Source organism: Pan troglodytes, chromosome 8, assembly GCF_028858775.2.
Source record: "Pan troglodytes isolate AG18354 chromosome 8, NHGRI_mPanTro3-v2.0_pri, whole genome shotgun sequence".
Lineage (NCBI taxonomy): Eukaryota > Metazoa > Chordata > Mammalia > Primates > Hominidae > Pan > Pan troglodytes.
In genome coordinates this window covers 126,594,005-126,606,286 of record NC_072406.2, presented here as the reverse complement: position 1 = coordinate 126,606,286, position 12,282 = coordinate 126,594,005, and the positions used below count along the sequence as shown (strand labels likewise).

Here is a 12,282-nt window from a genome sequence, read left to right as displayed (position 1 = left end):
TAATCTGGGGGGTGTCACTTGCTTTCATTCTAAAAGGGAGTTTTTCTCAGCCATGCCTTTGGAGGTTAAAGCATGAATTGACTGACCTGCAAAATGGGTGTGACTTTTTTCTTTGAAACTAATATTCACCAATTATAACATATGCACTTGTCAATCTATAATATACCAAACAAATACCATGTGTATATTTTTAAAGGAGCTAATTTGAGGCTTTATGTCTGTCAAGAACAAGCAAGTAATGTTAGTGGTGTTTGATTTTTGTTTTGTTCATGTCACTACAATACATACTGTTTTACTCCCAGCTTTCATTTCGTCCAAGTATTTCATCCTTTTGAGCGTGTCTTTACAGTTCATCAGACAGCTGAATGTAGAGGTGTAAAGATTTATACTGGAAAGATTTCATGTAATAACGGCTGATGGCATTTGTGAAACTGTCCCCAGAGAAGTGGTGTGTGCCCACAGCATCCTCCTGCCTCCTCTCCAAACACAAAATTCTTTTTTCCAAAGGAATTGATTTCACTCTTTCTTTGCTTAGCAGCGGGCATTCAGTATGTGCAGGTTTTAAAAGTATTCCTTTTTCTGCAGCTGTTATCCCCACCTTGTCTGGTGAACTTCAACAAAAACCCAAGGCAGGTACTGTCCACATCAACAGGACTTAGTATAAGGTGTCAGTCACCTTATATCAGTAGTTGTCCCATCAGTGTTCGTAAGATCATTCTGATCTAGTTGCCAGATGCCTGTAGTTTCTCTCCTTAGAGCATGGCTTTGGATAAATGCAAATTAGATGAATATAGTTGTTGCATCCCTGCTCCTGCTGAATGGGGGGAGGGCAGGGGCTACAAAGTGCTTCCCAGCACTGTCCTTCTAGGCGACCCATGTGCATGGTGGATCATAATGGAAAGTAAGTGGAAAATGCCATTTATCTACTTACTCAACCGGCAGAGCTCTGGTAAGTGTTTTTAATGGTTAGTATTTGAAGAATAATAAGACCTGTAATGGAAACGGAAGAGGGTGTCTTCAATTAATTTTTGTTCTGTGACTGTGCCTTCTGAATGGCAGGACAGATGGACAAAATCAAGGCATAGGGGAAAAATAGCTGAAAGGTGTTTAGAGGGCTTTTCAAAGAGATTTCATGAAGAAAACAAAAAGATGTGCTTTTTAAAGCATTTGGCTACTTATTTGTAATTAAATGCCATGTTTTATCTCTCCTGTTGAACTGCTAGTCTTCCGATGAGGCATCTCTTTGTTATTTTTGTGTGTGTGTGTGGAAAGTAAAAAATTGTTGTTGAAATCAAACGTAAAGACGTGAAAGTGTGCTGGGGAGATAACTATAGAGTAAATGGACCCCTTCATCATGACAGACTGAATGAGAACAGCCATATCAACAAGAAGGTTCTTACCGAAGGCTCCTTTCTTCCTTTTGCCAAAATAAGGTTTCAACTACTTGCCTCATCTTACTGGCAAAATACTCTGAGCGATCACTACCATATATAATTCTTTATCTATCTACCTTGCCTGCTTTCTTCATCCCACCCCACCCCACCTCCTTGCCAAAGATGGCATCAGAAGATGCCAAAGATAGCATCAAAAGGAAGAACTGAATTTCTCCAACTGCACTTTCGAGTTGGTTTTTCTGCAAGGAAAATGTGCTTAAATGAAAGTAAATAAATTGTACCTGCTTTTAGTATGTTAGCCATAAGTCCTTGCTGTTTCCTTTATTCTGTAGAAGTGAGCTTACCTTTGGTGATAAATATTTGAAATTGTATGCATTTATAACATAGACCAGAGAGTAATTTTTTTTACTGTAACTCTCATAAAGAATTCCAGAAACAAGGCTTCTGACCCATTGGGTTATTGAGTTCAGTTCATAATTATTGGGTCACTGTTGTTACCCTGGACATCTGAATGGGTGGAAATGGTAATTTAGATTAAATAACTACATGTAAGGATCATCAGTTACATGTCAGGATCACCTGTAAAATTCTGTGATGACCAAAGTGGTGATGATAGGGTTGGGTTAATGGTAAAGAAGAAACTGTCAGTGTGTTTTGAAAGTGGGACAGCATGTCAGTAAGTTAAGTGCTTTCAAGATTGAGATGGTTTCTGTCTGAGTGGATGTATGTTAATGTGTTGGAGAACAGCTCTGAGCCTTTTGAAGATATCTTAGCTGTAACAGCAAATTATGGATTCATTAGGAAAAGAAAAATAACAGCTGGAAGAATAAAAAGGGTTCTTTTAATAAACAAGATGTTAATTTGAAATTCAACATGTTTAGAATTCTAGATGTTTCAAATTGAAATGTAAAATTCTAAGTATCTAGGATTAAAAGTCCAAAAATAATCATTCAATTTTTAAAAAGTAATTTTATGACCTTCATAAGGGAGAGACCTCTAACCTCCCGCAGTTGAGCAAATACACTCTGAGAGACACTAGGGACTGTGGCAAAAAGCAGGCAATCCATGTGTGTCACTTAAGCCTTGAGCACAGTTCAGTAGGCAACAAACCAGGAACTGTCCTGGCAGATAAGACAGACTGTGCAAGGTCATCGTCATCGGCATGGGAAGGGCATTAATTACCAAAGTGGAGACACAGTCACTGTCTCCAAGAGCATTTGGAATCACTTCACAGAGTTCTCAAGGAGGGGAAGGCTATCTGTCAGCTCCTGGCGGGACTGCTGCCCCATATACTGTGATGAATTGCTTCACATATCTGAGTTCTGATGGGAAGGAGTCCAAGTGCGGTAGCTGTAGAGAACGCTGGGGAAGCCCAGTTCTATGTAGCTCACGTATGAAAGGAATATTCATGAAGAGCAAAACAGAGGCATTATTTGAGATTAACTGCCTGAGAAACCTAGTCTAATCCCAAGTGTCTAGAAAATGTTGACTACTTGCCATGTGCCCAGTAAGGTGCTTGGAGCTTTATATGCATTCTCTCATTTAACCCTGTGACATAGTTATGCTGGTACACCTTGCTGCGTTCTGTACGTGAAGAAGCTGAAGCTCAAGGAAGTTAAAAGAAAAAGAGAACGGAAAAGAAAAAAGAAAAACTCATGTAACATCAAACAACTAGTAGAGCCCAGGTTTGAACTGTTATTTGGCACCAAAGTCAGCCTTTTAAGTCCACTGTATTACACTGTCTTACATAAAATACATAGATGTGTTTTATCTCATTATTTCAATATAGACAGGTAAACAGAATTGGGCCATTGTAAGAAAATAAGCAAGCAAGAATGCAACTCAACCCGCAAAACAAGATGCCCATGGAAGTAAATTTTACCATAAACTTAGGAGGTCAGAATGAAGCAAAAACAAACAGTGGTAAATTCAGTGAAAGAAAAAGCAGTTTCCAAATCTCCAAGTGTATTAGTCCATTTTCACACTGCTATAAAGAACTGCCCAAGACGGGGTAATTTATAAAGAAAAGAGGTTTAATTGACCCACAGTTCTGCATGGCTGGGAAGGCCTCAGGAATCTTAACAATCGTGGCAGAAGGCAAAGGGGAAGCAAAGACCTTCTTCATATGGTGGCAGGAAAGAGAGAGCATGTGAATGCAGTAAAAACTACCATTTATAAAACCACCAGGTCTCGTGAGACTTCTCTCACTATCATGAGAACAGCATGGGGAAAACCACCCCCATAATCCAATCACCTCTCTCCCTGGACACATGGATATTACAAATCAAGATGAGATTTGGGTGGGGGCACAGAGCCAAACTATATCTCCAAGATACATCAGGGCATTTCTCAACACTAAAGTTTGAAGATGCGAGTAGCAGAGGGATGGCTCTAAGACAAGCCAGAACATCAGCAAATTTCATGACCAGTTCACCTGACTTTGAAAACTGCCTATTAAAACCTAAAATATTTATTTCTGAATCAGAGAACTTCGGGGTAAGTGTATGCAAATTGGAGGTAATTTGGATCTGAAAACTTTGAAAAAACCAAATGGGACTTGAAAAAATTCAAATTGTTGAATAACTTTTAAAATCTTTAGCTCAATAGTATTAATAGTGTAAATAAAAAAAGATAAATGTTTCCAAGAAAGCCTGCATAACTCACAGGATCCTCTAATCCAGTCAAGAAGGAAGGGAGAGGCCAGGCGTTATGGCTCACGTCTGTAATCCCAGCACTTTGGGAGGCCGAGGCAGGCAAATCATGAGGTCAGGAGTTCAAGACCATCCTGGCCAATGGGGTGAAACCCCATCTCTACTAAAAATACAAAAATTAGCTGGGTGTGGTGGCAAGTCCCCGTAGTCCCAGCTACTTGGGAGGCTGAGGCACTAGAATCGCTTGAACCTGGGAGGCAGAGGTTGCAGTGAAGCCAAGATCATGCCACTGCACTCCAGGCTGGGCGACAGAGTGAGACTCTGTCTCAGAGAAGGAAGGGAGAGAGAAACTGAAGTGAAATAGGCTAGTTCTGCCAAGAGAACTGCCTCTACTGCCCACGAAGCTCTTCATCCCTGGAAGATGCTGTTAAAGACCCTTCCCTACATGTGCGTGCGTTGTTCTTCAGCTCTGTTTCTACCAGTACATGCAGTACAAGAGCAAATAAAACCATTCAGAGCCATCCCCAGGTGCATCATTACAGCAAAGGCTGAAAGTATCCTTGCCCCACACTTGGCAAAAATAAGGATGAGTAACATACGAGTGACCCCAAAGCCCCAGTGTACACTTTGGCTGTTCACACAATGTCCTGGATGCTTGTTAATGAAAACAGGCCTTTGTCATAGCAACCCCAGTAACCGAAGACATCTGATGCTCCTGCCGCACACCCTCTCCCCACCCCAACCCAGTGAGCTATTGCAGTGTTCTTACAGAGCTAGCGCAACAGAAATATTTTCAGTTAGCAAGCATTCTTTTCTGCTACTTGATCTCAATATTTCTCTTTTAGTTTCACCCCATTTGTCCCATAGTTATGTTGATAGGAAATAAATGATCACATTTGCCCTGCAATACAGCAAAATTTTAGTGCAGGGCTTAAATGCTTGGGCTGTGGACCTAGAGTGTCTGAGTTCAAATCCTGACTCTTCCTCCCTTTCCTACCTGTGTGGCTTGGAGCACTGATACTTTTTCCTTATCTGTAAAATAGAAATAATAATGGAAGCTACCTCCTAGAGTTACCGAGAAGATTACATGAGATTAAGCCTGGGAAGTGCTTGGCACAGGGCTTCCACATAGTAAGTGGGCAGTAGACATTCGTTGCCATCGATATTCTTGGGTTGCTACTTAAGAGGTTTCATTTTGACATTAAGTTTGGAAAATGTGAGATCCTGGCCACTTGAAACTGAAGGACTACCTGTGGTTAATAATTATCTCACAGAGATGGATACAGGTTCAGCTTTTTCAGGGGGTAGCATCTCCTTGTAAAGGAGGAATACATTTTGATTGTGCCACTTCTATATTTTGATTAGGAAATGGATCTAGAAATTGCACTTTATTATTATTATTATTATTATTATTTTGAGGCAGAGTTTCACTCTTGTTGCCCAGGCTGGAGTGCAGTAGCACAATCTCGGCTCACTGCACCCTCCGCCTCCCAAGTTCAAGCGATTCTCCTACCTCAGCCTCCCAAGCAGCTGGGATTACAGGTGCCTGCCACCACACCCAGTTAATTTTATTGTATTTTTAGTAGAGATGGGGTTTCACCATGTTGGCCAGGCTGGTCTCAAACTCATGACCTCAGGTGATCCACCCGCCTCGGCCTCCCAAAGTGCTGGGATTACAGGTGTGAGCCACTGCGCCCAGCCTGCACATTTCTTGAATAGTGTTATGTGAGTCTTTCCTTTTTCAACATACTCAGAGGTAGAATTTTCTCATATTGAGATATGCCTGTGATTGGTATAACTCTACCAGGAAAGCGCTTGTGCACGCCAGGTCCTGGGGAGGAGGCCCAGAAATGATGCACCTGGTGTACCTCCACCTGGGTGTGGTGTGATTTCTCCCAGCCACTTCCACCCTAGCATCTCAAAGATACCAGGGGCATTGGCTGAAAAAGACTGATCACAGTCTTCCAGCGATGAGTCTAATCACTGCCTGACCTGAATTGGCCAGATATGTTTGCCTTCATTGCTTCAACTGTGAACAGCATAGTGAGACAACACCCTTGTCTGAAGGAGTTTCTTTGGCTCAGTGGTGCCCACATTCAAGGTATTAAACACCAATAGAAACAGTACTGAGAAGGCAAGGTCTTATTCCTATTGTAGAACTATAAGTTACTCTCTTTAGGAAATGGCTGCAACAGAGGCGAGGAAGTGTTCCAAAATGGGGCCTTGAGTTTTCTCTGCAGAGCTTTCCAGAATATGTTAAACAGAAGCAGGAGGCAGCTGATCCTAGTTCATAGGTTTCCTTCCTGCTCACATAACCACCTCTCACTCTCCACGTTCTTCAGGTATATACTGTGAAGTCCAGTTTCTTTCATCCTTCCCAAAGGCCGACCCACCAGCCTTACCTCAGTGACTCTCTATATAGTTAGGCTCAAATCGTGTAATTAACATAAGTCAGGTGTCTGCAAACTAAGTATTTGTTTACAAATAATAAATTCTAGCTCATTCCCTCAACTAGGATTTGTGCCTTCTATGTACCTGTGGAAAGCATTGGGTATAGACAGTGGTTAAAAAATAAACTCTATGAGGGCAGAGAGCATGACTAAAGTTAATGAGGGAGACAGACACGATGCAAGGAAACCAATAAATATATAATTATACATTTTACTCATGAAGGAAAAAAGAATGACACTATGAGAGAAAACAACATGGGGAACCAACTCTGGATTGAATCAGGGAGGTCCTCTCTGAGGAGGTGATATTTAAGCCAAGACTGAAGGAAGAAAATCATCCAAGTAAAATTGGGAGCTAGGGCATTTCAGGCAGAGGGAGCAGTAAGCGAGGATGAGAACTCCGAGGCAGCTCTGTGCGCTGTGTTCTGTGAGTGATGACAGGTGAGAGACGAGGTAGGAGGGGAAGGCAGGGATAGAATCCTGAGGCTCTGGTTGTTGTGATTTTATTCTGAATGGATGCTTCTGTTAGGTCTGTTCTCATGCCGCTAGTAAAGATATACCCAAGACTGGGTAATTTATAAAGGAAAGTGGCTTAATGGACTCCAGTTCCACATGGCTGGGGAGGCCTCACAATCATGGCAGAAGGCAAATAAGAAGCAAAGTCATGTCTTACGTGGTGGCAGGCAAGAGAGCTTGTGCAGGGAAACTCCCACTTATAAAATCATCAGTCTCGTGAGACTTATTCACTATCACAAGAATAGTATGGGGGAAACTGCCCCATGATTCAATTATCTCCACCTGGACCTACCCTTGACACATGGGGATTATTACAATTCAAGGTGAAACGTGGGTGGAGACACAGCCAAACTATATCAATGCTGGAGACAAAAGCAGAGTAGTGACCATCCAATTTATGTTCTTGAAAGGTCTCTCGGCTGAGTGCGGTGGCTCACGCCTGTAATCCCAGCACTTTGGGAGGCGGAGGCGGGCGGATCACGAGGTCAGGAGATCGAGACCATCCTGGCTAACACGGTGAAACCCTGTCTCTACTAAAAACACAAAAAATTAGCCGGGCATGGTGGCAGGTGCCTGTAGTTCTAGCTACTCGGGAGGCTGAGGCAGGAGAAAGGTGTGAACCTGGGAGGCGGAGCTTGCAGTGAGCCAAGATTGCACCACTGCACTCCAGCCTGGGCGACAGAGTGAGACTCCGTCTCAAAAAAAAAAAAAAAAAAAAAGGTCTCTGTATCCATTGCCCGCCAGGTGGATTTGATTTGAAGAAGGGAGGGGAGAAGGCAGAAAACTCACAGGGAGGCCATTGCAATAATCTGGATGAATGGAGGTGGTGACTGGGGCTGGGACTATGGCAGTAGAGAGGGAGAGAAACGGGAAGCTTTGAGGTGTGCTCAAAGGTAAACCAGAAATTCTCGTAGGGGACAAGGAGCAGGAAGGGCCAGAGAAAGGCCTCCCCATGCCTTTTCAAAACTGGATCGTACAACTAGTTTGCATTTACCTTTCCTTCTAGGTTGTATTTTACCTTATTCAAAAAGGTGATAAATGTTTCTTTTTTTCACTAGCTGAGTTTTTAGTAAAGCTTAAGGGCCCAGGACAGTCTAGATTCTGAAGCCAGGGTCGGAAGTCTTACAAGTCACTGTTTATTTTACAGCCTACCAGGGCATCCTCGGAAAGTATTTATTCTAGACCAGGCTCCAGTATTCCTGGCTCACCAGGTCATACTATCTATGTAAGTATCTACTTCTGGAAGTGACATTTCTGGGACAGGTAAATTAGTGGATTGTAATAGCAGAATGGGTAATCCAAAACAAAAACTAATTCAAAGTGATTTCTGTTTCTGTTATGAGACCTGATTTTCATTTTTGTAGAACAGTCTCCTCAATCACTTTTACCTTTAGGTAATTACATTTATATGTGACCATCAACAGAGTGATCAGACAACCTGTAAAATGTAGTAATATGTTGCGGGACTTAAAAAATTCTTGCACCTAAGACTCCGTCTCAAAAAAAAAATTCTTGCACCTAAATTGCATATAGATATTTGGGGATTAAATATATATTTTATGAAGCTGATACTGAGTGTTCCTAAATTCTACCACAAAGATATTTAAATATTTAGTTTATTAATTATGCAGTTCTTGTTTTTAGCCATCTGAGAGGATTATTGGACCATCTGTTTGAGCTTTTTCCTTTACTATCATAAATTCAGAAAATTATCCTTAAGGTTTGCACATTTATCTATTTCATGAATTCTACACAGATTTTTTCCTAAGCGTTCAGTGACTTTTTTAAAAAAACATGATTAATATATGGTATAAAGGGCAACTTCTGAAGAGTAGAACTGTGTTAGGCAAGATGTTTTGGTTTTTGTTTATTTTAAGGCCTTCACTTTTTAAACAACAGGAAATGCGCCAACTACAGTTTCCCAAAGCAGTGAGACTACAAGGTAATTGTTCTTTCTGGTTAACTTTGCCAGGCAAAAGTAGACAATGAGATCCTGGATTACAAGGATTTAGCAGCCATTCCCAAGGTCAAGGCAATTTATGACATTGAACGTCCAGATCTTATTACCTATGAGCCTTTCTACACTTCGGGCTATGATGACAAACAGGAGAGACAGAGCCTTGGAGAGGTAATACATTCCTACTGGTTGTGAGTTGTACAACAATTTACCTTCTCTTTTGTCACATTTGTAATAACTACCATTTGGAGTTCAGGTAAATCAGGTGGTCTTTTGTCTGCCTAGTATTTGCAGATTTCTAGACCAGGTGCTTTGAGGTATTCAGAAGCCCATCATGAGAAGTGGGAGAACAGAACAATGGCACATCAAGCAACAGTGAAGACCGGCTAAGCATTAGCATGCTGGGATGGAAGCTGTCGGGAGGTGGGGAGGGGGTGGGGATTGTGTGAGCTGGGCAGAGCAAATAAGGGAGTGAGGGTCTCCTGGGGGTCTTAGTCTAGTGATAAGCTTTAAGTATATTCATGGCATCATGAGGAGAGAGAACACACCCCCTAAATTTTGGTAGCTACAGTTTTCAGCAACTTAAGAAAGTTAGCATGTGAAAGAAAAAATAAAGTAGAGCGCATGGGGCAACAGTCTAGCACGGGAGTGTGAGCCAGGATTCTGGAATCAAATTACCTGGTCTCAACCCAGGGATCACCACATGCCGATTGTTTGACTTTGACCATGTGACAGCCATTCTGCTCCTAGTTTCCTGGGCCAGGTACAGTGCTCATACCTGTAATCCCAACATTTTGGGAGGCTGAGGGCCGGAGGATTGCTTCAGGCTAGGAGTTGAAGACCACCCTGGACAACATAGTTGAGACCTCATCTATATATATTAAAAAAAATAAGAAAAATGGTCCTAGTTTCCTCATCTGTAAAACAGATAGGGTGATGATAGAATCTACCTCATAGGGTGTTAGTGAGGATTAAGCAAGCTAATCTACGTAAAGCAATTATCAGAGGCCAGAGTTGGGGGAAATACTGAGCATGTGGCAATTTCTACCATTGTTGCTACCTGTCCTCTTGGGGCTCGTTAATACTCGGCCTGCAGACCCATCTGCTGCGGGACCAGAGCCTCTCAGCCCCTTGGGGTCCTCCCCTCCCCGGTCCCATCTCAGGGTTGAAGGTTCTCTGTGGTCACTTCCTACCCAAGTCCGTTTCCCCTGGCCAATCGGCTCACTCTCATTTTTTTCTCTTTTATTTTTTAAATTAGAATCATCTGTAGACTGATTTTAGTCCACACAGATGTTAACAAATAGCTGACAAATCAGCTGTTCAACAAAGGTTAAAACAGAATATAAACAATCTAGCATCTCACAGTGCTTTGAGGTCTTGGAGAAGAAAAGGCATGAAAATGTGATTCTGTTTAATTGTTCTCAATTCCAGATGTATAATATTATTTGATAATTATATTTATGTTTATTTGTCATTTTATATATATTGTTCCTTTTATTTATTTACTTTCTAATCTGGGTTTTATTCCAGAGCATAGCTCTGCGTGGAAAAGGTCCCTGTGGCAGGAAGTGATATCCATTTTCATGTAGTGCCACCTAGTGGTCACTTAGCTGTAGCTGCACTTGCGGCCGCTCTCAAGCGCAGGTGCATTGGCCCGGGTTGTCAGTTGCCATTGAACCCCACAGAGTTTCATAGGGCATAAGAGGCGAGGGGAAGTTCCTGAACAAAGTGCATAGAGATTGGCCTTGGACCCTGTGGATGAGAATTTACTAATGTTTAACCCATACTAGCAAGGGGATGTGAGTGTTTTTAATGGTGTTAAGGATTTGGGGTTCATGGTGTGCAGTGTACGTGTCTGTGTGCGTTTCCCAGCAGCTCCATCAGGGCAGTAAAACATTAAGCACTCAAGAGTTTGGGCTTTGAGGTGAAAATCTCTGCATTTAAAACCAGACTCTGCCAGACATGGTGACTCATGTCTGTAATACCAGCACTTTAGGAGGCCAAGGCCAAGGTGGGTGGATTGCTTGAGACCAAGAGTTTGAGACCAGCCTGGGCAACATACCAAAATTCCATCTCTACAAAAAAAAAAAAAATACAAAATTAGCCAGGAATGATGGCACACGCCTGTAGTCCCAGCAACTTGGGAGGCTGAGATGGGAGGATCACTTGAGCCCAGGAGGTTGAGGCTGCAGTGAGCCATGATCATGCCATTGTACTCTGGCCTGGGTGATAGAGTGAGACCGTGTCTCAAAAACAAAACAAAGCAAACAAAACAAAAACCACCACCACACACACACACACAAAAAAGAAAAACCAGACCAATGCTGACTAACCACATAACTTTGGGGAAATTATATACCTCAATCTCCTTATCTGCAAACTCAAGATAGAGAACAAGAATACCTATGCTAGAAGTTTTCTGTAAAGAGTAAGTGAGCTATTTACATTAGAACAGTACTGGGCACATAATAAGTGCTTAAGAAAAATGCTGGCTACTCTCGTAATCAGCACACTTACTGTCATAACCTGGAATTATGTCCCATGGTTTTCTCTATGCATAGAGGGTGCCCCTGGGATCAGAAATAGATATATTAGTGAACTCTTTCCCAATACTTGCATCTTGCAACTGAGAGAAATTTACAAGCTGTTCTATTATTTATTCCATTAGTGTTTAACACACTTCTTTTATAGACCTCATATATATATTGCCTTTTTTTTTTTTTTTTTTGAGGTGGAGTCTCACTCTGTCACCCAGCTGGAGTGTAGTGGTGCAATGTTGGCTCACTGCAACCTCCGCCTCCCAGGTTCAAGCAGTTCTGCTGCCTCAGCTTCCCAAGTAGCTGAGACTACGGGCATGTGCCACCATGCTGGGCTAATTTTTGTATTTTCAGTAGAGTTGGGGTTTCTCCATGTTGGCCAGGCTGGTCGTGAACTCCTGACCTCAAGTGATCCACCCACCTTGGCCTCACAAGGTGCTGGGATTACAGGTGTGAGCCACCGCACCTGGCCTTTATACATATTGCCATTTAAGAAACACTGCAAGAGTCAGATTAGTTCTGTGCAGCCATTGGTGCCTCCAGGGCCTTGCTGTCAGTGCAGGTGCAGACCTGGGCCCTGACCTTGAGACCAGCCTTCACCCAGCTGAGACCCCCTAGAGACAGGCTGTAGCTGCAGAGGAGACCGTGGAGCTTGTGAAGGCTTAGAATACAGACAGTCCGCCCACTTACTATAGAATGTGGGGAAAAGGGCAAATTCTAAAACTGAGAAGTCCACCCCTGGCTGTGTTCTCCATAGCTCTGTTTGAATTTCATTTC

General features: G+C 42.4%; 1 protein-coding gene across 30 annotated transcripts in view; it reads left to right on the top strand.

The window, feature by feature from the left end:
* ABLIM1 (actin binding LIM protein 1) overlaps window positions 1-12,282 on the top strand; it is a 336,688-nt gene that overhangs the window by 285,725 nt on the left and 38,681 nt on the right. For 27 of the 30 annotated variants that reach the window (XM_016919407.4, XM_016919406.4, XM_016919409.4 and 24 more), the window contains 2 exons: window positions 8,159-8,236; window positions 8,984-9,139. In XM_016919407.4, the coding sequence (XP_016774896.1) occupies window positions 8,159-8,236; window positions 8,984-9,139 (234 nt within the window). The remainder of the gene's footprint in view (window positions 1-8,158; window positions 8,237-8,983; window positions 9,140-12,282) is intronic. The other 3 variants (XM_063782151.1, XM_063782147.1, XM_063782148.1) reach the window with 1 other exon arrangement.